This window comes from Megalobrama amblycephala, linkage group LG15 (assembly GCF_018812025.1).
Source record: "Megalobrama amblycephala isolate DHTTF-2021 linkage group LG15, ASM1881202v1, whole genome shotgun sequence".
In the NCBI taxonomy this organism is placed as follows: Eukaryota; Metazoa; Chordata; class Actinopteri; order Cypriniformes; family Xenocyprididae; genus Megalobrama; species Megalobrama amblycephala.
The window spans coordinates 26,475,474-26,503,322 of record NC_063058.1 but is presented as its reverse complement, the minus strand read 5'-3'; the positions used below and the strand labels follow the sequence as shown (position 1 = coordinate 26,503,322).

Genomic DNA, 27,849 nt, shown 5'->3' with positions numbered 1-27,849 from the left:
GATGACAAATAGAAGCCAACAAGACAAACAGTCCTCTGTTTCTCTCTCCCTGAGCAGCGGGAAGGTTTTTAATGTTACTTTTTCTTCTAGTGGCGCTGATAGTTGTCATGGTATGTAAATAGAGTGATTTAAAAGAAAACTGTCTGTTTTTAACAATGTTTTGTCACGGATTTATGCATGAATAAACAGGTAAACAGATGCAGTAACAGGGTAAAAAAGCATCACAGTGGAAACGCTGCTGAAAATGACTTTTTAAGTGAGGTGACTTTGAGATGCTATTTAATTAGTTTTCTTTGAGTGGCAATGATAGTTATGATGTTTAAACTTTTATTTGTGACTTAATAATGAGGTCTTGTGGCAGAAACACGATTGATATGCAGTAAACGAATGCAGTGACAGAGTTGAAAAGGATTTTATGGACAGTACAGAGCCGCACAGTGGAAAACGGCTGAAATTGACTTTTTAAAGGGGTGATTATATTAGATGCTATTTGATTTTTTTTTTTTTTTTCTTCTAAAGATTTCAATGTGCAGACATGAATGATAACTAGAAGCAAAGAATCCTCCGTGTTTTTCTCCCTGAGAAGACAGGACTAGATTTGTTTTAGTAGTGCCGATGGATGTTGTGATATGTAAACTTTTATTTTCTGACTTAATATTTCATATCGTTTATATAGAGTCGCCCCAGGAATAAATCTGTGCCAAAATGTATAAATGTATATGGATTATATAACAAAATATCAAACCAAGTGGCAATTACTTTCACTTTTCAGTTTATTTCTCTAGTGAACTAACATGTTGTGGACACTAAATGACTTGCCTGAGGTAAATGTAATGCTACATTTTTTTTTTTTTTTTTTTTGGATGAAATAAATGCAGCCTTGGTCAGGTCAAGTCAAGTCACCTTTATTTATATAGTGCTTTTTACAATGCAGATTGTGTCAAAGCAGTTTACATTGATAACTGGTATATAATTTCTTAAAGAATAGTGTCAATGCAGGCAGATCAAAGCACTGTTGATTATCAAATGTCAAGTGTCCCCAACTAAGCAAGCCAAAGGCGAGAGCGGCAAGAAACCCAAACTCCAACAGGTGACATCAGGTGGCAAACAAGTGGCAAATAGGTGTTAAAATGGAGAAGAAAAAAAAAACCTTGGGAGAAACCAGGCTTAGTCGGGGGGCCAGTTCTCCTCTGGCGAACAGTGCTTTGTTACGATTCAGGTTGCTATCATAAGTCCGATAGGATCGCGACATTCAAAGTATGCTTGCCAAGAAAACCTTGGTGTGCATAACATTTTAAAAATCTTATTTTTTCGAGTAGTTGTGATGTTTTCACTTGTATTATGTGACTTAATCAAGAAAACTGTCTGTTTTTATAGAGGTCTGGTGGCAGAATTGAACTTGAAGTGCAGTGACAGGGTGGAAACCGATCTTACGGACCAACGGAGGGCCGCACAGCGGAAACCACCGCCGAAGGTCTTTTCGCCCCAGACCTCATCCATAAAATGCCTTCTGTGTATATGAACCCTGTAAAAACACTATCCGTCAGCTCTCAAAGGGAAATACATTCTCTCTCACAGCGTCCTGCGTGTCTGTAATGGATATGGCAGTGTGAAATAATACCGCGGCTCGCGGAGGTCACTGGAAGAGAGCTGTTGATTGAAGTATTTTGTCTCCTCTGGTGCCAGTGCTGTGAAGGTGAACTCCTGCATCTGTTTGTTAAATTCAGTCTTTTATTAGTGAGCGTCTGTCCTTTCTTTTGTGAGCAGAGAACCGTGGGTGAATCTCGTTTTGAGGATTCCGGCTGCAGACTCCAAAAGAAAGGATTTGTTATCTTACAGTCCTGTTTAAGCACCCCAGAGACACGCGCTCCTGCCGGGCAGGCGTTTCGCAGGCATCCCTGGAGCTTCTCCCTGACCTGTCCATGGAGACGCAAAGCCTGCAGTTTTTTACGAACTTCAGCTTCTGAAGGAAGGCCAGATTTGAGTGAGGTAGTCCACCTCACAGTTTAGTCTCAAAGTAGAAAGCTTTTGTCGTTTTTGTGTGCAAAATGCATCAGTGAACATTCTGTCTGAAGGTGCATTCAGACTAGGGCTGCACGATTAATTGGAAATGAGCTGAAATCGCGATTTGGCAGTGAAGCGCGGCTCTAAATGCTGCTCCTTTTGAAAGCCAGAGGGCGCTCTCTTGCAGAAGTAAGATAACACGCATCCTTCCAGGAAATCTCTATGGGCGTCATGATATCGCTGTAGCTAAATAAACAGATGATTAAAACGCTTTGATTGATTAAACATTACTAATAAACACACGACTGTGATAATATATGATTATATGAGTTCTTCAAGCCTTCTCTGGTAATTTTTTTATGATAATAAAGTATATTTATAATATCGACATAGCCTTTATCACTGTATAGAATACTATGAAATATGTTGTGTGCCTTATCAACTGACATTATGAAGTGAGTTTGGAGTAAAAACATGTTATTAAAGGGATAGTTCACCCAAAAATTGAAATTATGCCATGATTTACTCACCCTCAAGCCATCCTAGGTGTATATGACTATCTTCTCTCAGACAAACCCAATCGGAGATATATTTAAAAATATCCTTGCTCCTCCAAGCTTGATAATGGTAGTGAAGTGGGGGCCACATTTTGAAGCCCAAGAAATTCATCCATCCAATATAAATAATAACCCATATGACTCCAGGGGGTTAATAAAGGCCTTTTTGAAGCATTTTTGTAAGAAAAACGCAATGCGTTTTTGTAAGAAAAATGTCCATATACAAGCAATGAAGTCAATTAATGAGCAATGAAACATGGGAGTTTAAAAATTATTTTTAAATAATATTTATAATTTAATAAATACAATATTTCATTATTAATATATTTGTAATTTTCCATGTAAGCAACATGGACATTATAAGTAAAATACATTCAAACAAATTAGAATGACTGCTGTGACGTTTGTGTTTCTATCAGCCAGTGGCTAAAAAAAAAAAAAAAATCTCCATAATAATCTGGCACCCTGACACACATGTCCTGATAACAGCTCGTGACTCTCAGCCTCGCTGACCCCGTGTCAGACGTGTTAGAACTTGCATTTTTAATGTGTTTTTCTTCGATAAGCTCCTTAGGATGGAAGGAGGCAGCAGTGGTCAGTCTTCTTTGTGCGCTGTGCTGTCAGATTCACTCTTAAAACCTATTAAAGTCAGTCAAGCGTCCTGATTAGATGAAGAAATGAAGCAGAGATGAGCCTGTGTGTTGCTTTAAAAGGACACATCATGGAAATGTTTATTTATTTATTTATTTATTTTTTGGCATCACAAACCATCTCCTATTAATATTTTGTATAGTACATCTGTTTAGTATCCATTAGAAACAGTTAACTAATGAACTAAACTAATGAACAGAAACTAGTTAACAGTTAACTCTAGTGAACTAACATGTTGTGGACACTAAGTGACTTGCCTGAGGTAAATGTAATGCTTCGTGAGAGATTATTCTCAAGCTGTTTTATTGATGTCTTTCCACGGTTGAAACACTGGTTGAGAGATTATATGTAAACATATGAAGAGTTTGGTTCCAAAACGCGATAAACGCCTTTTTTTTTTTTTATTGAGTTTCTGCCAAAATCAGTATTGTATCTGGTCAGTATTGAAAAGTCATTTATTAATTTTGCGCAAAATGCAATATCTGTCATGTTATTCTGTCATGTTTTCTCCCTTTCTTTCCAAAACGCGACAAACGCTAGTCTCCCTTCTCTGCAGAATGCGATATATCTGCTCAACCAATCACAGTGCACCATTCCATGCACTGAAAACAGTAATAGTGGACAACTAGTTGTCCTTATCTACTTTGAACTTTGTGATCAACAAAAACAGAAAAATGAATAATTTTGACGGCACTGATGAACCTGTGGTGGGGAAGAAACGTAAGTCATCGAAATGTAATCATTTACGTGAGGAGATTAAGAAGATGAGGCACTCGAGTCGGGAGGAGGAAAAATGCTGGCTGTTGCTTGTTCCATGACAGCATCAAAATTCTGTCATGAACAGTTTTTAAAAGCCATTTTTAATACCAATGTACTCGGCAAATGTGTTTATTTTAACCGTGCGGTGGCGCCAGATACTCTTTAATCGTAATGACAAATGGAGAAATAATTAATTTATAACATTAACAAGATGACTCGTTGAATTCATTTTGGGAGCGATGACTCAATGTATTTTTAGTCGAATGCCTGTATTTAAGATCAGTATTGACAAAGTTCAGAGCCTGTCATATGTATGAATCAACTTACTTTGTTGTGTATTTTCAATATGAAAAATAACTTTTATATTGATGGATTTATTGCATTTTGGGGAAAAAACAACAACCCATTTTTATAATTAAGCTGTAAAAATCTAAATTTAGATTTGCATTTTTTAATGTTTTTATAACCATAAGATGCTGTGTTAAAGATTGAAACAGAAAAAAGTGGTTTTCATCTGGCCACATTCTTGGTAAAAAAAAAACAAAACACATTTTTACTAATAATTAATCATAATGGATATATAGCGTTTTGGAACCAAACTCTTCATATCTATACATAGATATTCTGTTGTTTTTCTGTGCTTTTTCCTTGTTGCGGTTAGCAAACAGCGTTGCATTACCATGCGCGCCCCCTTGTGGATTGGAGTGTGGATCGCATGTGACTGACTGAATTCGTCGTCTGACTGTATGTTTTCATGGCAGAAACTCAATGCATATAGACATGTAGACATGGTCAAGACGATCTGCAGAAGTTCAAACTGAGCATCAGAATGAGGAAGAGAGGTGATTTAAGTGACTTTGAACGTGGCACGGTTGTTGGTGTCAGAGTATTTTAGAAACTGCTGATCAACTGGGATTTTTACACATAACCATCTCTAGAGAATTGTCAGAAAAAGAGAAAATATCCAGTGAGCGGCAGTTCTGTTGGCGAAAATGCCTTGTTAATGCCAGAGGAGCACTGGTTCGAGTTCGATGAACTATAAATGAACTTGCTTCCAATGCAGGCCTCACTGAGCCATTGGATTTTTATCAAAAATATCTTAATTTTTGTTCCGAAGTGTGGAACAACATTTTTTTTTTCTTACTTTGAGTCACATTTTGTAGTTGGATTGGTTTGCTAAAAATGAAAATTTGATGTTTATCTGCTTACCCCCAGGACATCCAAGATGTGGGTGACTTTGTTTCTTCAGTAGAACACAAATGATGATTTTTAACTCCAACCATTGCCGTGTGTCACCCGTATAATGCATGTCAATGGTAACTCCATCTATAAGAGTCAAAAAAAACATGCACAGACAAATCCAAATTAAACCCTGCGGCTCGTGACGACACATTGATGTCCTAAGACACGAAACGATTGGTTTGTACACCACTATGTCCAACTCATTGAGATATACGCGAGAACTATCCCTTTAACTCAAATAAGCACTCGTTACACCCGAGGTTTAGAAGAGCATCTCTGAACTCAAAACACACCAAATCTTGAAGCAGATGGACTACAGCAGCAGAAGACACAACGGTGACACTGAGGCTACAATTCACACGCGCTCTCCAAACCGGACAATAGAAGATTTGAAAAACGTTGCCTAGTCTGATGAGTCATGATTTCTGCTGCAACATTCAGATGGTAGGGTCAGAATTTGGCATAAACGATCATGGATCCATCCTGCCTTGTTTCAGCGGTTCAGGCTGCCATTGGTGCTGTAATGGTGTGGAGGGTATTTTCTTGGCACACTTTGGGCCCTTTAGTACCAACTGAACATCAATGCCACAGCCCACCTGAGTATTGTTGCTGACCATGTTCATCCATTTATAACCACAGTGTACTCATCTTCTGTTGGCTACTTCCAGCTGTATAACGCGCCATGTCGCAAAGATCAAATCATCTCAAACCGGTTTCTTGAACATGACAGTGAGTTCAATATACTCAAATGGCCTCCGCAGTCACCAGATCTCAATCCAATGAAGCCCCTTTGGGATCATGGATGTGCCGCCAACAAATCTGCAGCAATTGTGTGATTCATGTCAATATGGACCACAAAGACTGTTTTTAAAAAAGCACACTTCTCATCAACAAGCAATACGCTTTGAAATACTGTTCATGTGTGTAACTCAAACAGTGCAGAATGAGAAACATGGCAAAGATTTATACATATAACCTTTATGAGGAATTTCAATAGTAATGCTTAACTTGGCAAACACCACTAAATTAAAGATGCCGTAGAACGTCTTTTCAAAAGATGTAATATAAGTCTAAGGTGTCCCCTGAATGTGTCTGTGAAGTTTCAGCTCAAAATACCCCATAGATTTTTTTAAATTAATTTTTTTAACTGCCTATTTTGGGGCATCATTAACTATGCACCGATTCAGGCTGCGCAGCCCCTTTAAATCTCTCGCTCCCTGCCCTCCCGAGCTCTCGACTATAAGTGCAGTTATACAGCGCATAAACAAAGTTCACACAGCTAATATAACACTCAAATGGATCTTTACAAGATGTTCGTCATTCATGCTGCATGCATGCATCGATTCATGTGAGTATAGTATTTATTTGGATGTTTACATTTGATTCTGAATGAGTTTGAGGCTATATGCTCTGTCGCTAACGGCTAATGCTACACTGTTGGAGAGATTTATAAAGAATGAAGTTGTGTTTATGAATTATACAGACTGCAAGTGTTTAATAATGAAAATAGTGACGGCTCTCTTGTCTCTGTGAATACAGTAAGAAACAATGGTAACTTTAACCACATTTAACAGTACATTAGCAACATGCTAACGAAACATTTAGAAAAACAATTTACAAATATCACTAAAAATATCATGATATCATGGATCATGTCAGTTATTATTGCTCCATCTGCCATTTTTCGCTGTTGTCCTTGCTTGCTTACCTAGTCTGATGATTCAGCTGTGCACAGATCCAGACGTTAATACTGGCTGCCCTTGTCTAATGCCTTGAACATGGAATGGCATATGCAAATATTGGGGTCATACATATTAATGATCCCGACTGTTACGTAACAGTCGGTGTTATGTTGAGATTCGCCTGTTCTTCTGAGGTCTTTTAAACAAATGAGATTTATATAAGAAGGAGGAAGCAATGGAGTTTGAAACTCAACGTATGTCTTTTCCATGTACTGAACTCTTGTTATTCAACTATGCCAAGGTAAATTCAATTTTTGATTCTAGGGCACCTTTAACTAAATTATGACTTCTTTTGGTCCAAGAAACTTTGAATATTATAAGTTGACTTGAGGGGAAGAAAATAAAATTAAAATGAAGTATGTGGCCTTTTTATGTGTATATGTACTCCAAAAATCTAGATTGCAGTGTGTGTGCGTGTGTGTGTGTGTGTGTGTGTGTTTGGATGTTCAGCAATCAGCTGCAGAAATGGAGAGACTGTTGTCCGTTGCTTTGAAGTTGCAGTAGAGCCGGGCTATTCCTCTCAGATGATGGAGAGAGCCTGAAAACAACTTAGCCATTAACAGAGCAGAAACCAGGCCGCCATTGGCTCGCCCTTCCTTTCTCTCTCTCCTCTTCCTTGCACTCTCGCAGCCGTGTAATTGCATTTTTTGGGGGCAGACGCTGGAATGTGGCGAGATGTAAAAATCGTGGCTCCCTTCTCCTGATGACAGCGCTTTCATATCTGAATGTTGGAGAAGAGATGAAATTAATTGGCTCACAGTCTAATGGTGATGTCGTAGATCTCCAGGCAGCCTGGGTCTAAATGATAGAGGTGGCAGAACCCACTGCGGACACCAACATTATGTAAAACCTCCAGGAAAAAACGAGCTTTGAAAGAAATGACAGAAGCCGTGTGATCTCATCGCATGGCATCTTGGGATCTGGATGATTTCTGCGTCCCGTCATGCCCAGACCAGAATGTCCTTTAGTGCACATGGCATGTGTGAACTCATTTGATTGAATTTATTTTTCAAACCTTTTGATGTAAAGGCTTTGTGTGTGTGTGTGTGTGTGTGTGTGTGTATATATAATATACTTCTAATCAGTTGGTCATTTTTTAAACTTTGTTAATGTTTTAGAGACCAACTGCTGCTCATTGAAGCTTTAGCTAGCTTATATTTTATGATAATTTTGCCCAAAACTGGTTGATTTTACATATTTTCACTTATTTACATATTTTTGATGCTTTCCCCCAACTTTTAAAAGTGATTCGACTCAATTCACAGTTGGAAGGATTTAAATGTTTTAGCTGATAATTAAAAAAAAAGAAAGAAAAATCTGTTAGATTTATGTATTTTCATATATTACATTGAGTCACATTTTATAGTTGGATTAGTTTGCTAATGTTTTATATGCAAAATAACACTCTAGCTAGCTCATATATCATAATAGATTTTTCCGAAAGATACTGAATGATACTATGTTTCTGCATTTTTTTAAACATTAGTTGTCACTTCTAATAGTTGAAAGTGATTATTAATATTTTAGAAATTACTAAATATGCCCATTAAAGCCCTAGCTAGTTTGTTTTTCATATAATTTTGCCAAAAGACATTTAGATGTAGCTATTTTCAGGTATTTATGTATGTTTTTATTCTTTTCCCCAACTATCAAAAGTGAATTGACTTGTTTCCCAGTTGGAAGGGCTTAAATGCTTAAAAAAATCATAGTTATAGTTATATATTTTTATATATTAAAGGGTTAGTTCACCCAAAAATGAAAATTCTGTCATTAATTACTCACCCTCATGTCGTTCCACACCCGTAAGACCTTTGCTCATCTTCAAGATATTTTTGATGAAATGCGATGGCTCTGTGAGGACTTCACTGACAGCAAGATAATTAACACTTTCAATGCCCAGAAAGCTACTAAAGACATATTTAAAACAGTTCATGTGACTACAGTGGTTCAAACTTAACTCTCTGGAGTCGGGAAACGCGCCGGCGCGTTTTGCAGGATTTTTTTCACATTGCAGCAAAACAGACTTAAAATACTCTGTCATTTTTTGTTATAGAGACAGAAGTAATGTATCAATTGAAACTATAGAATATCTTCTTTTATTTGTGTACACTCAGAGTAAAAACAAAATGTTGTGCTTTTTGCAAAATAAAGAAAACTAACATGATGCGTGATCTCTCCTCTCCCTCTGAACAAAGTCCAATCTGATAGTTCTCAGAAAATGAACTGTAACTTAGTGAATACTAATGACACAAAAATGAGACTTATGTCTAAAGAAACGTTGAAATGTCAGGTTTTAAATCGTGTAAGTCAAATCGAAAACAAATATTCTCTGTTTATGTAATCTGTATGAAAAGAGACACATGTCAGATGTCCGTGATTCAGCTCATTTTCCGCTAATTCGGCCACGCCCACAGAGCCAGCGCTATTCAGACGCAAATTCTGAGGCAATATATGCATACATGTTATGAAGTGATGAGAATACTTTTTGTGCGCCAAAATAAGGACTTTATTCAACAATATCTAGTGATGGGCGATTTCAAAACACTGCTTTATGAAGCTTCACAAATCTTTTGTTTCGAATCAGTGGTTCAGAGCGTGAATCAAACGAAATTTCGAAACGCTTGTCACGTAACGAAGCCTTGTTTACTGAAATCACGTGACTTTGGCAGTTTGATACGTGCTCCAAACCACTGATTTGAAACAAAAGATTAGTAAAACTTTGAAACTTCATGAAGCAGTGTTTTGAAATTGCCCATCACTAGATATTGTTGAATAAAGTCTTTATTTTTTGCGCGACAAAAAAAAAAAAAAAAAAAAAAATTCTTGTCGCTTCATAACATTAAGGTTGAACCACTGTAGTCACATGAACTGTTTTAAATATGTCTTTAGTAGCTTTCTGGGTGTTTGAAAGTGTAAATGAACTTGCTTCCAATGCAGGCCTCACTGAGCCATTGGATTTTTATCAAAAATATCTTATTTTTGTTCCGAAGTGTGGAACAACATTTTTTTTTTCTTACTTTGAGTCACATTTTGTAGTTGGATTGGTTTGCTAATATTTTATAAATGGAATAACACTCTAGCTAGCTCATATTACATACTAATTTTTCCAAAAGACTCTCAAATTTTTTTTTTTTTCTTTTTGCATATTCTTAAATGTTAGTTGAGTCACTTCTAATAGTTGAAAAGTGTTTCATATTTTAGAAATGACTAAACCTGCCCATTAAAGCTCCAGCTAGTTTGTTTTTTATATAATTTTGCCAAAAGTATTTTATATTTACATATTTTCATGTAGCTATTTACTTGTGTCAGATAGTTGGAAGTGCATTTTTCTTTTTTTAAACCGATTAATGCTGCTTGTTGAAGCTCTACATTGCTCATATTTCACATAGTTTCCCAGAAACATTACATTTTTATGTATTTACATATTTTGGAGTCACTTTTGATAGTTTTATAAACTGCGTGTTCAAGCTCATATTTCACTATAAATTTGCCAAAACGGCAATAGTCATTAATCCAGCATTCATGAGAGATCATTTTCTTTAAGTGATGAAGCAATTAGCGCAACCTGCAGTTCATTAATAATTAGCAGGGCGAAGAAATGAAACGGTAAGACAAATATTTGATATGTCAACAGAAAATGAGCGCGTGTGAGAAATAGAAATGGCCATGTGCGCCTGCGACCCGATTGGCCGACTCTGCGTTGTCTTGGCTCTGTCCGTCCCCTCATCCATCTTTATCACCCGCCAGACTGTCTCACCTCCAGACGAGGCTGCTCTCATCCGCAGATCTCTCCGACAGTCACCTCCTACATGCACACACACACTTTTAGCCCGACTTGTGTGCGCTTGAGTGTTAATTAGACTTGGAGCTGAGAGACACAGAAATGTTATCTACTTCCTCTCTCTCTCTCTCTCTCTCTCTCTCTCTCTCTCTCTCGGCCATGGTCTCTTGAGAAGGGGGCGGTATTTGCCAGGGTTGTGGAGGGTATCGGTGCCAGCTGTCTGATCTGTGGAGTGCCAGCGAGCGCTGATTTCTCTCTGCCCGCTCTTACAGCCCCAGCGTTCAGTTTGTTTATTTATCCGCTTGCGTTCAGGACCGTGGATGTTTGTGAAGTGTGCATCTGTTGCATCTCTCTTGCTCTGCCCGCTATGGTTTGTTTTAGGCGTGAAAGGGATGCTGGGTAGCGAAGGCCACGCCCGTTTGGCAGACCGCTGGCGTCCGTCGCTCATCTCCAGGGATCGTTGGCAAGGTCAGGCGCGGCGGAACAGAAAGAGCTCATGCGTGCAGTCTGTGCCCGCCGCGTCCGCAGAGTTAAATATGGATCAGATTCAGCACAAACACACACTTTTCACTCATGTGGCTGAATTATATGCACATAATTATGAATTTTAATTAAATTTTGCACATTTTTCTTGCAGTTTGCCTTCACAAAAGTGAATTTATTTAATTCCTTTTGGTAATGATTGGTTCTGAAGTCATTAGAGAGAATTAATTAATTTTAACACTATATATTATAAAAATATAAACAAAAATTAACAAATAATAATGATGATGATGACAATAATAATAACTACTACTATTATTATAACAGTAATATATGTTTGTGTATGTATATAATAGTAATAAATAATAGTATATAAGTAAATATAGGTCTTAAATAATAGTAATAGGAACAAAATAAATAAACAAATGAATAATAATAAATATCCAAAAGTAAACTAATAACAATATTTTTTTTTATTTTTTATTTTAATAGTTACTACAATAATAATAAATAATAATTATTATTATAATATTATAATATAATATAATATTATATAATATTATAATATAATATTATAATATTATATATTATAATATTAATAATAATAATTATTATTATTGTTATTATAAGTAGTATTATTACAACAATAATATATGTATTTATCTGGTAAATAATGGTTATAGAGTAAGTAACTAGCTAAATAAATATCCAAAAGTAGACTAATAATAAAAATATTTTTTTTAATAATTACTACTACTACACTATATATATATATATATATATATATATATATATATATATATATATATATATATATATATATATATATATATATATATAATGGTAATAGTAACAAAATAAATAAATAAATAATAAAAATAATGTATCCAAAAGTAAATTAATAATATTTTTATTTATTTATTTTGATAATTACTACAATTATAATAATAATAATAATAATAATAATAATAATAATAATAATGTTTATGTATTTATCTGTTAAATAATGGTTATAGTAATTAACAAAATATCCAAAAAATAGACTAATAATAAAAATATCTATTTATTTTAATTATTACTACTATATATATATATATATATATATATATATATATATATATATATATATATATATATATATATATATATATATATATATTTCGAAAAGTAAACTAATAATACAAATATTTATTTATGTAATAATAATAATAATATTATTATTATTACAATATGTCTATATTTATCTGTTAAATAGTAGTAATAGTAAAAGTGTAAATAAACAAATAAATAAATATCCAAAATTAATAATAAATTTATTTATACAAATAAATGAACAAAGAAATAATACTAATAAATAACAATAACTATTAATAATATATATAAATAACTATTATTGTTATTATTAATAATAATAATGATGATAATAATAATAATATATGAATATATTTATCTGTTAAATAATAGTAATAGTAAAATATATAAACAAATAATACTAATAATTTATGGTAACTATTAATAAAAAATATATAAATATTTATTATTATTATTATTAATAATAATAAAGATGATAATAATAATAGTTTGTAATAATGTTTGTATGTTAATGATTGGCTCTGAAGTAATGTACGACAGGAATCACAGCGAGTGTCAGGAGTGTGTTCAGATCACTACCTCTTTTGTATGAGCCGTAGCAAACTCCACTAATTATTCGAGTCTCTCTCCTGCACTCTCAGTGAACTCTTGTCCTCGACGAGACCCGCATCAGCTGACGGAGCCTCAGAGCGAGTGTGTTTCCAGTTATAGCCAGACGTTTGTTGGCAGGAAGTAGCTGCTGTAGTGTTTTGACTGACTTTGGACTTCAGCCTGCTTTGTAGCAGAAAAGACGTTACTCTTCCTGCTCAATAAAGGAGTAAGAGAGGCCGCCAGACGTCACCTCCAGGGCCGCATCTGGGGAACTTGACGACTCCCGCGTGGAAGTGATCAGAGATTCCATCCCATCCGAGGCCGCAGGGGGGTCTGGGTGCATTTCGTGCAGGAGATATCCTGACCGACGGGCTGGAATAAAACAGAAACGCTCGCTGAACATTCCTCTCAGGATTTGTTTCTTTGCACACACACATTCTCACACAAACTATGGAAGCAGCGAGTGAGTCTTTCTGCTGCTTGTATAACTGTGAAAGAACATGAACCATCTGCTGGATTTCAGTCCTGACATACGGCTCAACGTTTGTTCCATAAATATACATATTTCATCTAGTGCGTTTAGATTCGACATTCAATTAGGCAGTGCTGGTTAAAGACGATTGAAGATCTTTGCACTGTAATGTCATTTGAGAAACTTTTCAATAAGTCTGTGAAGTGTGAACCTTATTAATGAGAATTTTATCATTTAATTTTGCTGTTTTTCAAATAGCTTTGTTCTGTTTTATTCTCATTCTAGATCAGGACTATCAATTTTGAGTAAAGAAAGTCCATCCAAAAATAAAAATAAAAATAAATAAAAAATACATGCACTTAAACTACTAGTAAAATGAACAACTTTTACTAAAATATAAAAAATGAATTATTTTATTTTATATTTATTTCTCATATTTATTAGTAATAATAAATGTTATTGAATATTTTTTTTAAAGTCAATAAATATAAAATGTATAATTAATTAATAATAATTGAAATAAATTAATATATATTTTATTTTTTATTAATTCCTTATATTTATAAATTATATTAAATGCAATAACAATAGAAATAAATTTAAATTATTTATTTTATTTATAAAAATGTAATAAATAAATAAATAAATGTAATAATTAATTAAATTATTCTATTTTATATTTATTCTTAATATTTCTTAATATTTATTTTATAATTATTTAATTTATAATAATATTATTAATTTATTGATACTTTTATTAACATTATTAATCTTTATATTAATATATTATTTATATTATATTATTTTGTTTTATTTATATTAATATTTAATAATTTTTTATTTAATTTTTAATTTAATTCATTAATTATTTATTTTTAATTAAAGGAAAATGCATGTATTTATTTATTTATTTATTTATTTTAAAATTACCTATTAACTATTTTTTGCAATATTTTCAATATAACTACTTTTCAAGGTAAGGTGAACTGAGAAAATTTACTGACTATTATTAAAATATTAAATATATTTTAGATATGTAAAATATATTATATTATAATATTATAAAATATAGTTGATTAAAATTTCTGTATTTCAGTTGTTGTAAAGTTAATTTTAGACTCTGTTTACAAGCTTGATAAGAAGTGTTACCAGAGTGTTGTTTTCTGTTGTGGTGAAGATTTCATGAATTTGCTCATAGAGGGATTTGTATCTTTCTGCCAGCGCATGTTTCTCTGTTCAAACCTTCGGTGTTGGCCAGTGATTCCTCAGGTAAAGCCAAACAAACAAGAAACTGTCCACAATCTGCTTTTTTATGTCTTGTGTTCTCTTCTGAGACCTGAACTGTCTTTATGTGGGCAATTTCAGAGCAAACCGAGCAGGAACGCTGTTTGAGGGAAACATCTGTCTTGCTTGATCTCTGGCTTTACTCGTACAGACACTAACACGCTTCTCCAACTCAGGTGCACAACTGCAGCTGAATCCCAATTCATATACAAATAATATACAAGATTAGTGCTTCCCAAATCATGGCATGTTGAAAACTAGTACTCTAAAGGATTCCAATGGATTCCATTTCCTTAACAGTTGTTTTTGTGTTGTATGTGTTTGGTTCACTAACAGCACTCAGTTCGAAAGAGTCATTGGTTTATGAATCATTTGGTCTGAATGGTTTGTGCTGCATTTGTTTGATTCACTAATAAGAACCAGTTCAAAAGAGTCATTTGTTGGTGAACAATTTGGTCTGCAATGTTTGTGCTGTGTGTTTGATTCACTGACACTAACAAAAGAGTCATTTGGTTGGGAATCATTTGGTAGGCACTAGCTTTGTCTCATTTCGAAGGCTGCGTCCTCCTGAGGTCACATTTGAAGGCTGCATACGTCATCAAGGATGTCTTATTTAAGAAAAGTAACCATAATAAAATTGAATCTTATTCCTTGTGAGGTGTAAAATACTGTAATTTCGTTCTTACTTTGCAAACTAATGGTTATTTTCTTAAATGAGACCGACTCGATTACGTATGCAGCCTTCAGATGCGACCTCTGGAGGACGAAGCCTTCAAATTGAGACGAAGCAACTTTTTGTGCTGTATTTGTTTGATTCACTAACAAGAACCTGTTCAAAATAGCCATTTGTTCAGTGAACCAGGTGGTGTGCACTGTTTGTGCTGTGTGTGTTTGATTCATTGACACTAACAGATATTGGTTCAAAAGAGTCATTTGTTTGGGAATCATTTTGTCTGCACTCTTTTTTGCTGTTTTGATTCATTAACAAAAATTTGTTTGAGAGACATTTGTTTGTGAACAATTTGGTCTGCAGAGTTTGTGGTTTGTGTGTTTGATTCACTAACAAAAACTGGTTCAGAAGAGTCATTTGTTTGAGAATCATTTTGTTTGCACTGTTTGTGGTGTTGTTTGTGTGTTTGATTCATCATTAACAAAAATTTGTTCAAGAGAGACATTTGTTCTGCACTGTTTGTGCTCACTAACTAAGAACCGGTTCAAAAGAGCCATTTGTTCATGAACCATTTGTTCTGCACTGTTTGTGCTGTGTGTGTTTGATTCACTGACACTAACAAATGTTGGATCAAAAGAGTCATTTGTTTGGGAATCATTTGGTCGCCACTGTTTGTGCTGTTTTTGTTTGATTCACTAACAAGAACCTGTTCAAAAGAGTCATTTCTTTGAGAACAATTTGGTCTGCATTGTTTGTGCTGTGTGTGTCTGATTCACTAACAAAAACTGGTTCAAAAAAATCATTTGTCTGGGAATCATTTTGTCTGCACTGTTTGTGCTTGATTCATCATTAACAAAAATATGTTCAAGAGAGACATTTGTTCTGCAATCATTTGTTCTGCACTGTTTGCTCTGTATGTGTCTGGCTTGCTAACAACACTCAGTTTGAAAGAGTCATTTGTTTTGAATAATTATTTTTCTGCACTGTGTGTGCTGTAATTGTTTGATTCACTAACAAGAACCAGTTCAAAAGAGCCATTTGTTCGTGAACAATTTGGTCTGCACGGTTTGTGGTTTGTGTGTTTGATTCACTAACAACAATTGGTTCAAAGGAGTCATTTGTTTGGGAATCATTTGTCTGCACTATTTTTGCTGTGTTTTGATTCATTAACAATAATTTGTTTGAGAGACATTTGTTCAGCAATAATTAGTTCATCACTGTTTGTGTTGTACAGTATGAGTTTGGTTCACTAACAGCACTCAGTTCAAAAGAGTCGATTCACTAACAAGAACCGGTTAAAAAGAGCTGTTTGTTTGTGAACAATTTGGTCTGCACAGTTTGTGTGTTTGATTCACTAACAAGATCGGTTCAAAATAGTCATTTGTTTGGGAATCATTTTGTTTGCACTGTTTGTGTTGTGTTTGATTCACTAACACTAACAAATATTGGATCAAAAGAGTCATTTGTTTGGGAATCATTTGGTCGCCACTGTTTGTGCTGTATTTGTTTGGTTCACTGACACTAACAAATATTGGTTCAAAAGAGTCATTTGTCTGGGAATCATTTTGTCTGCACTGTTTGTGCTTGATTTATCATTAACAATAATATGTTCAAGAGAGACATTTGTTCTGCAATAATTTGTTCTGCACTGTTTGCTCTGTATGTGTTTGGCTTGCTAACAACACTCAGTTTGAAAGAGTCATTTGTTTTGAATAATTTGTTCTGCACTGTTTATGCTGTGTGTTTGATTCACTAACAAAAATTGGTTCTTAACAAAAGAGTCATTTGTTTGGGTTAGACATTTTCGGATGAAGAAAAGCGAGGTGGTATACATGGCTGAAGAGTTTTTAATGTAATGAATGGAGCTAGATGCAAATGCAAACAATACACAGGTTTCAATACGGGGGGTTTCAACAGGGGGTCCGCAGCGGTACCACAGGGGGTCCATCAATGATTCAACAGAAATACAATATTAAATTAACTTCAACCAAATGTGCAAGTCTATACATCAATACTGATTATTTTAATGTCTTTGCTGTGTTAGCATCACAGCCAATATACTGAATACATATGATATTACAGTACAGGCCAGGCTTGAAATCGGTTTTACGCAATATGTACTTACCAAATACTCAGAATATGAATTGTGTTGCCGTCTGTTTAACCTGGAAGTTTGAGATTTAAATAAGATCCTGGTTTTGTAAAATAAGAGTAAGGTTTACTCATGACCTTCAGAGAGCATATTCATGTGGCAGCTGGCGTTTTGTCATGAAAACTTGATTGTTTTAAACTTTGAAAGATTTTGACGGAGTCTGACGTGCGTCTTGACGGCAGAACTGAAAAAGAAACATCTAGCGAGAAGACGCCTTTCGTCTTCTGTCATTCTCTCACTGTCACCCACATTCTCTCCGTCTCTGGTATAAAATCGCTGTCTCCTCAGTGAGAAATGTCTGCGTGTTGCCGTCTGGTGTAAGTGCAGATGGAAAGCGTTTGCTTGAGTCGTGTCCGAGGAGCCCTGGAGATTTGGGTTATATGTGTGTTGGATGGGGGGGAAAGAAATGGCTTTCATGTCTTTTGTCTTCAAATTAAATTCACCTGACTTTTCCCTCCGCTCGGACACTCTGATTAATTCCAGCAAGTTGTCTCTTTACATTAGGGCGTGAGCGGACCGGACCGAGACTAAGCAAACCAATCTCATCTTGTTGCCATGGGAGCGCTTTCCTCGCACCGTTGGTATCTTGAGCTTGGCCCGCCACCAGATCGAAAGCGCACCAACTTCCTGTTCCTTCTGTGAGGGCTGTGAAGTGCCTCAGATGGAGCGTCTCGCTCTGACTCTGGTCTACTGGTTGTATTATAGTTAAATTGCCCCATTATGCTTTTTCATATATTAGTTATCATGCGCTGTGTTATAGCAGTTTGTCAATGTAAAAGGTCTGCAAAGTTTCAAAAATCAAAGTGCAGATAAATGGAGTTATTGTCTCCCAAAAGAAAAAAATCAATTCTGAACTACCTGAAATTAGTCATGAGTAATTCCAGTCTCACCTCCTGCGTGAACCTATGTAGGTTTTGTATAATTCCAGTCTATGGTCTTCATTGGCTGCCTGCGAACAACGTCTGCTTTGACCCTCGAACACTGTAGTTGTAGCTGAGACTGGAAAAGTTTGGTTTGTGTCGTCGACATGTTGAGAAGATGCTTTTTCTGTGCTGCACTTCCAAAGTATGAGGACTTGAGCTTGAATTGTTGCTGTTCATATCACTGTGAATACTAGAGTTGAGGAAGCCTCTGATATGGTAATGAGTGTTTTGTTTCTGGCATGGGCTGGAAACCAATTGGTTTGTCTACATTGGATACACTGTTTGGATTGTTTGGAAATCATCTATCTGTACTGGTTGCAGTTTGTGTTTGATTCACTAAAAAAAACCCCCAAAAAACAGTCATTTATTCAGGATTCGGACCACACGGATTGTGTTGTTAACCCTCTGGAGTCTGAGGCTGATTTGGGGCCTGGAGAAGTTTTGACATGCCCTGACATTTGTGCTTTTTTCAGTTGTTCATAAACATATTAATGACACAAGTGTCATTACACTGTATTCAGCACAAACTAGGCTACCATAATATGTGAGGAACATGTGTGTACATGTTTGTGTTTTTGAAGGAATAACGTTTATGCGTGGTTACTGAAAAAACAAAAAACTTAAGTCACTGATATAAGGCCAATAAAAGTATATTAAATCTGTGTTCACAAGACTTTTGGGTATTGAAGGTTGTAGACTAGAGTTTTTACTTCAAAATTATGTAAAAATTATGCTGACTACTCTTTCATTTATAACAATATACTGATTTAGTTTTTGTAAGACACTTTTTGCCAAGAAACACGGTATGCGAGGAGGCGTGAATCTCCATGAATAATGGCTCATTCTCACCTGTGAAGACAAAAGAATTGAATAGTAATGACCTGAAAAGACTTGCATATTAATGAGGCCTTTCAGTCAGGTAGGCTGTGAAAAAAAACTTCTGTGATGTCTCAAGCTCATCATGGTATATGAAACATACAGAAAAATTTTATTACAATATAAAATAATGGTTTTATATTATACTTTAAAATATAATGTATTTCTGTGATGCAAAGAGTCTCTATATATAGGCTTTTAGTTTAAAAGCATGCCCATTTGGAGAAATATAGGATTCTCATATGTTTATGTCAATTTTCTATACAGAGGAGTTATTTTTTATTTAATATTCATTGTTATCTCTATGAGCGCTGGTGTTTGCAATTCATACTGCAGCCGGAGGGCGCTCTGTGCATTTTAGTCCACAAATTCACCTAAGAAGAAGACGATATTCCATGAATGGTGTTTACCAATTCATACTACAGCCGGAGGGCGCTAAAGAAACAAAAACTCACTTAAAACTTATCAATAGAAGAAAACAAACAGGAATTTACTGAATGTCTTCCAGAGATCGCTAACCATGGCTTTTTCATCCAGATAAACAATTTTCAAGGCAATAAATACACGATTGAGACGATGAATGCATGTGTTGTCTCTGAATTTGCCTGTGAATAGCGCTGGCTCCGTGGGCGTGGCCGCATTAGTGGGTAATGAGCTGAATCACGGACTTCTGACATGGCTCTCTTTTCATACAGATTACATAAACACAGAATGTTTGTTTTCGATTTGACTTGCACGATTTAAAACCTGACATTTCAACGTTTTGTTAGACATAAGTATGAATTTTTTGTGATTAGTATTCACTAAGTTACACTTCATTTTCTGAGAACTATCAGATTGGACTTCGTTCAGAGGGAGATGAGAGATCACGCATCATGTTAGTTTTCTTTATTTTACAAAAAGCACAACATTTTGTTTTTACTCTGAGTGTATACAAATAAAAGGAGATATTCTATAGTTTCAATTGATGTATTACTTATGTCTCTATGACAAAAAATGACAGAGTATTTTAAGTCTGTTTTGCTGCAATGTGAAAAAAAACCTGCAAAACGCGCCGGCACGTTTTTAGACCTCAGAGTGTTAAGGATCTGATTCATTAAAAAGTAGGGATGCACCAATATGAAAATTTTGGCTGATACCAATAACTGATAATTCTTTATATTTGAAAACCAATAACTGATATATTGGCCGATAAATCTAAATCAAATTTTTGATATAATTTTTGAGAGCCTGATTACAAAAACAAACGTTTCACTATTAAAAGCCATGTCTCAAGAACAGAATTCTAATGTTCTAATTACAATATTATGTAGCCTATATGACAGCAGTGTTAAAGGTGCCCTAGAATTAAAAATTGAATTTACCTTGGCATAGTTGAATAACAAGAGTTCAGTACATGTAAATGACATACAGTGAGTCTCAAACTCCATTGTTTCCTCCTTCTTATATAAATCTTATTTGTTTAAAAGACCTCCGAAGAACAGGCGAATCTCAACATAACACCGACTGTTACGTAACAGTCGGGGTGTACACCCCCAATATTTGCATATGCCAGCCCATGTTCAAAGCATTAGACAAGGGCAGCCAGTATTAACGTCTTGATCTGTGCACAGCTGAATCATCAGACTAGGTAAGCAAGCAAGAACAATAGCGAAAAATGGCAGATGGAGCGATAATAACTTACATGATCCATGATTACATGATATTTTTAGTGATATTTGTAAATTGTCTTTCTAAATGTTTCGTTAGCATGTACTGTTAAATGTGGTTAAAGTTACCATCGTTTATTACTGTATTCACAGAGACAAGAGAGCTGTCGCTATTTTCATTTTTAAACACTTGCAGTCTGTATAATGCATAAACACAACTTCATTCTTTATAAATCTCTCCAACAGTGTAGCTTTAGCCGTTAGCCACGGAGCACTATCAAACTCATTCAGAATCAAATGTAAACATCCAAATAAATACAATACTCAAATAATCCGACACATACATGCAGCATGCATGACGAACACTTTGTAAAGATCCATTTTGAGGGTTATATTAGCTGTGTGAACTTTGTTTATGCAGTGATAGAGTCGAGAGCTCGGGAGGGGGTGGGGAGCGCGCGATTTAAAGGGGCCGCAACCTGAATCGGCGCATTTCAAATTATGCCCCAAAATAGGCAGTTAAAAAAATTAATTAAAAAAAATCTATGGGGTATTTTGAGCTGAAACTTCACAGACACATTCAGTGGACACCTTAGACTTATATTACATCTTGTAAAAAAAACATTTGATGGCACTTTAATTTCGTCAACGTCATTTTTTCACGGACGAAAACGAGACGATGACTAAATAAAATTGTGTTTTTTATGACACAAACTATGACTAAAATCTACTCTAATTTTCATCAATGAATAAATACGAGACAAAAATGATAGAGAGGGACGATTTGGGAAGATATCCAGTCAGGATATCTTCCCAGGATGGACGATTTGGGAAGATATCCAGTCAGCGCGCTCTAAAGGCTCGAGCAGCAGCACTTCAGACTGCTTCGCAATTGAAGAATAGCGCACATTTATGCCAAGTGTTTGCTTATGAGGTAATGTTGATGAATTATGACAATGTTTATATGGCAATATGATTTAGACAGTTGTAAGAATGCATATTTTATCTCTTTCATCTGAACTTTCCAGTTCATTATTGTTATTTTGTTTACACAATAAACTGTATTTAACTTAAACTAATGTATCTTCTGTCACAGGAAGGAAAGACTAAGAACATTATTTGACACACTATTCAATATATTTTACAAGTATAAGTGTTATTATAGTTAACTAAACCTAAAACGATAAAAAATGGTGAAATAAACGTTAAGTGAAATAAAAAATAAATATATAAAAAATGTAAGCTTATTTTATTTCATCTAGTTTCCAAGCTTTAGCTTAACCTGATGTACTAAAATAACTAAAACAGAAATAAAAAACTATATAGACATTTAAAAGCAAAAACTAAAAGACACAAACACAAAAAATTATTACAACTTTTAACTAAAATTGCAGAAAAACTACAAATCTAATCAAAATTATAAACAAAAACTACCTCAATGACTACTTTGTCGATCCCTGAGCTCTCTTTCATGTCTTTTTGCACTTTGGCGAATTAAGTACAGTTTGTTGTCTTAAGCGAACATAAACAGTTTCGAGAATATCAGATGTATATCAGTGTATTGGATCTGAGGAATGCTTAATGCATTACAATTTAACTAAACCCTTTAGACTTTATGATATCTTATGTAGGGCTGTCAACCGATTAATCGCGATTAATCGCATACAAAATAAAAGTTTGAGTTTACCTAATATATGTGTGAGTACTGTGTGTAATTAGTATGTATTATTATTTTGTATGCGATTAATCGCGATTAATCGTTTGACAGCCCTAATCTTATGATATTTAGTTGACTAAAACTAGAATAAAACTAAAACAATTTAAAATATGACTAAAACTAAATGGCATTTTAGTCTAAAGACTAAATCAAAATTTGCTTTAACACTGACAGTTTAACAATGACAGACTTGTACTGTATGTTGCCCTTAACTGTATTTTCCCTTCTGAAGTGATTTTCAATTATATTTCAAGCAATTCAAAACCATCATGGTGAACAGTGTGCATATGAAGCGTCTCAGCTGAAGGAAATAATCCATGAATTATCAGCTTTAATATATCGGCCAAATTTTTTTATCGGGGGGGATAACGAGAACATTAAAAATGAACATATATCAGCCAATACCGATATGGTTGCCCATATATTGTGCATCCCTGTTTAACTGTTTCATAAGATTCATATGTTTGGGAATTGGACTATCCACCTTATTCCTGACGAGCCTACTGCGTTTTGAATTATGGGTGGCACTTCCGGTTTGGGGAACTTCCATTCAAAAAGACTGAAACGAATCATTTTGAATCATAAGGTTGCCCTACAAATCTTATCCGTTTGTCAGTTTGACTGAATTTTCCTTCATGTTTTATTTTCAGACATCATGAGAATAACGAAATGGTATAACGTGACATGCAACGAGAATATCTATGGCAAGAGCTCTTTTCAGTTGCTGATTGCTTTTTCCCTTTGCATTTCACTAATAGTATAAAAACATATACTGCACATTTGTGGCCTGTTCTCCCGATTTAATTTATGATATTTGCAATGCGCAAAGAATCTCATTTTTCTCCTCAACGTCTCTTTCCAGGTTTTTTTTTCAGGAGTAAAAACAATTTATCTGTCAAAATGGCAGAAATCACTTTGAAATAGTTTCACACAGTGCTGAAGGTAATGAATATTTTTGATTAAGGCAACGTATGTTACATAATACAGATATTATCCGTTATTGCTGTGGAAAGAATCACACTTATTCATGATCTATTTAAAGTAACTTGCTGATGCTTTTACACTTTTAAATGTCCTTTTAAATGTTCGATGGTTGAACTATGAGTAGAATAATGTCATCTCATTGTACTCAGTTTTTTTTTTTAAAAACAACGTATTATTGCATTAATAGAGCGAGACTTTCACTGACTGTTAACAGAAGTTACACCCATAATTCACACAAAGTGTCATGGGGCATAGGAATAATGTTGATACTGATCACACTGCATGTTTTTGATTCACTGAAAACCTGCTCTTAAGGTTTTTTACCTCTTGTGTGAGGTATATTTGAATAAAATAGCTGATATCGATGACCTGTGTGTAGCTTATAGCTCTAATATATGTTACTTTTTTATTTTTTGTCTTTTTAAACAACAGAAATCTTGAGATAGCAGACGAAACAATAGAAAGACAAGACAAGAGAACAGGACCAGAAGACAACACAAGCTGGACTCAAATTCCCCACGCCACATCTCCACCTGAGCTCTATATTAATGCGCCAACCCTTTCAACAACACAGCAAACAACCTGCAGGTACTTTTTCCAAGTAGTAGTATTGCTCATTGTGATTTATTTTTTATTTAGCATTTATTATAAATGGATTTGCACATCATTCATTTTTAAAGGGGCAACCTGTCACTCACATGAGATTGACCAATAGCAAACTACAACCATCCAATCAATTCCCCATTGACAAAATCTAATTTTTTCTCATTCAAGAAGCCATTTCCTTTTCACAAAAGGAAAAGACGATTTCAACTTTGGTTTCATGCAGATTTAAAGCTTTGCATGGTAAAATCAATGTAACAAACAGCCTCAGGTGGCTTTATTCGGAAGCGCCCGTCACCATCTGGCTCATGCCCTGTGACGCCGCCTCCTCCGGTGTTGTATCGGAGATGCCCATCTTAATCAGCGCACCTGTCCAAGCAGATGTCCACAGGGATTTTATTTATTGATCGCGTGTGCCGCTCGACCGCCTCGGCGAGGGTCTCAGGATGAACTCCTGGGGTCTCGGAGGAAATGAGAAATCGTTGCAGGCATTCTTGCTCATATCATTTGTTTTTTTTAAATATCTGATAAGCTTGCATGTGCTGGGTTTGTGTTTTATTTGTACGAATCAGGGCTGACTCAGATTAGGCTCTGCAGCTGTTTTCCCAGGTACAGTCCACCAGCCTTGAGCGAGAGGAACAAGCATAGCTTTGCCAAAACGCCTCGCGAGAGTGAAATCTGTCTGTTTGCTCCTGTACACTCTGTATTCAGATGTCAAGGTGATGCACCTGTCGGCCGTCTGGAATGATTCTCATAGTGAGGGTTTCTGTCAGGAAACAGTGTCTTCAGGCGATGGCTTGTTAGTCTGGTGGTGGGATTCTTATTTTGAGTGCAGTAAACTCTGGGTTCAGTAGTGGTTAAAGTCAGCATGAAACAGCGTTTACAACCCATTTTATTCCTGCAATGTGTAGGACAGAACTTGATTAGGTTCATCAGGAATTGATTTGATGGTGAAAAGTGGGCGTTCCTCATCAGAATGGAGACAGTGAGTGAATTTGCAACCAGTAAAACTTTTAAAGGTGCCGTAGAACGTCTTTTTAAAAGATGTAATATAAGTCTAAGGTGTCCCCTGAATGTGTCTGTGAAGTTTCAGCTCAAAATACCCCATAGATTTTTTTTTATTAATTTATTTTGGGGCATCATTAAATATGAGCCGATTTAGGCTGTGGCCCCTTTAAATGCTCGCTCTCTCCACCCACGGAGCTCGCTCTTGCCTTAAACAGTGCATAAACACAGTTCACACAGCTAATATAACCCTCAAAATGGATCTTTACAAAGTGTTCGTCATGCAGCATGTCTAATCGCATAAGTATTGTATTTATTTGGATGTTTACATTTGATTCTGAATGAGTTCGATTGTGCTCCGTGGCTAAAGCTAACATTACACACTGTTGGAGAGATTTATAAAGAATGAAGTTGTGTTTATGCATTATACAGACTGCAAGTGTTTAATAATGAAAATAACGACGGCTCTTGTCTCCGTGAATACAGTAAGAAATGATGGTAACTTTAACCACATTTAACAGTACATTAGCAACATGCTAACGAAACATTTAGAAAGACAATTTACAAATATCACTAAAAATATCATGATATCATGGATCATGTCAGTTATTATTGCTCCATCTGCCATTTTTCGCTATTGTCCTTGCTTGCTTACCTAGTCTGATGATTCAGCTGTGCACATCCAGACGTCCTGCCCTTGTCTAATGCTTGAACATGAGCTGGCATATGCAAATATTGGGGACGTACATATTAATGATCCCGACTGTTACGTAACAGTCGGTGTTATGTTGAGATTCGCCTGTTCTTCGGAGGTCTTTTAAACAAATGAGATTTATATAAGAAGGAGGAAACAATGGAGTTTGAGACTCACTGTATGTCTTTTCCATGTACTGAACTCTTGTTATTAAACTATGCCGAGGTAAATTCAATTTTTAATTCTAGGGCACCTTTAAGGAGGTTTTTTAGACGTGGACCAGTGGTCATCTCTTCAACAGATTACAGACGAAACCTTTTGTTGCTCAACAACAACAAAGCTGGAGAATCTCACGCAGCCAAAGCGATGATTGTCAATAACTGCGTTCAGCCTCACATTGTTCAAACCAGAGTTTTTTTATTGTTATGTTTTTTATAAAATAACAAAACAAGTAGAAAAAGATGACTACATTTTAACAATGGCTATAATTAAATGATTGTAATTAAACTATTCTATTGGCAGCAATATCATGACAAAAAGTAACACTTCAAGAGGTGTTAAGGGGTGGTTGATTATGATTTCACTTTTTTAACTTTAGTTAGTGTGTAATGTTGCTGTTAGAGCATAAACAACATCTGCGAAGTTACGACGCTCAAAGTTCAATGCAAAGGGATATATTTTCTTTTACATAAATCGCTTTTTAAGGACTACAACAAATGGCTACAATGAGCTTCTTTCCAGGTTAGTGACATCACTAATCCTAAAATTTACATAAACCCGGCCTCCGAGAACACGCGACAAAGAGTGTGAGGTCATGTTGGACTGCTTTAGGGAAGAGGAAGAATTGTTGTAGTAGAGTGTTTTTGCCATTTTACGCCGGACTGCTTCACAAACAAGGGTCAATTCAACACTGGATTTGCACAAAAGATTAACATGACGACACATGCTAAATCAGCTCCACAGCATCTACATAAATTTATCCACTAACCATTCAGAAACGTCCAGTTTCATTCTAAAAGTTGTAACTTCTTCCTGAGTCTCTCCATCAGTGTCGATTCCGGTTTTAATAATGTAAGGCTGAACACCGTTACTGACAATCCTCATTTTTGGTGCGTGAGATTCTCCTGTTTTGTTGTTGTTGAACAACGAAAGCGTGAGCTGTTAAAGCTCTCTTCTGGAAAGCAGCAGCTCATTTGAATTTAAAGGGACACGCACAAAAACGGCGTGTTTATGCTCACACCCAAATAGGGGCAAATGTTTTACATGTTTTACATTAATAATGACTATATGGTCTATTGGTAAGATATAAGAAACATTTAGAAACAATATTTTCACTATCCAATTAATTCCAGTTGGATAAAATCAAGTCACAGATCTGTTGATGTAAGTTAAATGGGTTGCAAATGTCAATTGACCTTCACTTCAGATAATGAGTAGCTTGGCAAACTACAGTTCTAAAGGACCTTTCCCAACACTCTCTCCACCAGCATCAGGAGAGGAAAGTGCAGCCGAGGACGCTTTTTTTGTTGTTGATTACCGGCGTGCGGTAATTTGAACAAGAGGTGGTCTGACTCACTCCAAAGCGACTGTCCTTAGCAGCGTATTCACTTAGCTTTGTGTTCAACTAAAGAGAGGACAGACACTTAATTAGCAGCGTTTGTTTTAAAAATGGTAAATGATTATCTGTGTGCTGGAGGCTTTCAGATCTGCGGTTTTTCAGCTGGCCTTCAGGACGCGGCATCTGATAGAATGTGTAGAGCGCACACACATACACTCACACACACACACACACACACACACACACACACACACACACACACGGTTAGCTTGATCCCTGCTAATCTTGTCAGCCATCAATATGTTTGTTCAGTGCAGGTATCAGCAATTGATTTTTTCTTCTCTAGTTCGATGCCATTCT

At 35.4% G+C, this 27,849-nt stretch overlaps 1 protein-coding gene across 6 annotated transcripts in view; it reads left to right on the top strand.

Moving 5' to 3' along the window:
• The window catches only part of plxnb2b (plexin b2b), a 219,685-nt gene that overhangs the window by 79,213 nt on the left and 112,623 nt on the right, over nt 1-27,849 (top strand). For 5 of the 6 annotated variants that reach the window (XM_048158974.1, XM_048158977.1, XM_048158975.1 and 2 more), the window contains one exon: nt 24,062-24,217. The exons of the other annotated variant lie outside the window; for it this stretch is intronic. In XM_048158974.1, coding sequence (XP_048014931.1) covers nt 24,178-24,217 — 40 coding nt within the window. In that variant the 5' untranslated portion in view covers nt 24,062-24,177. The remainder of the gene's footprint in view (nt 1-24,061; nt 24,218-27,849) is intronic. 6 annotated transcript variants of the gene reach the window in all.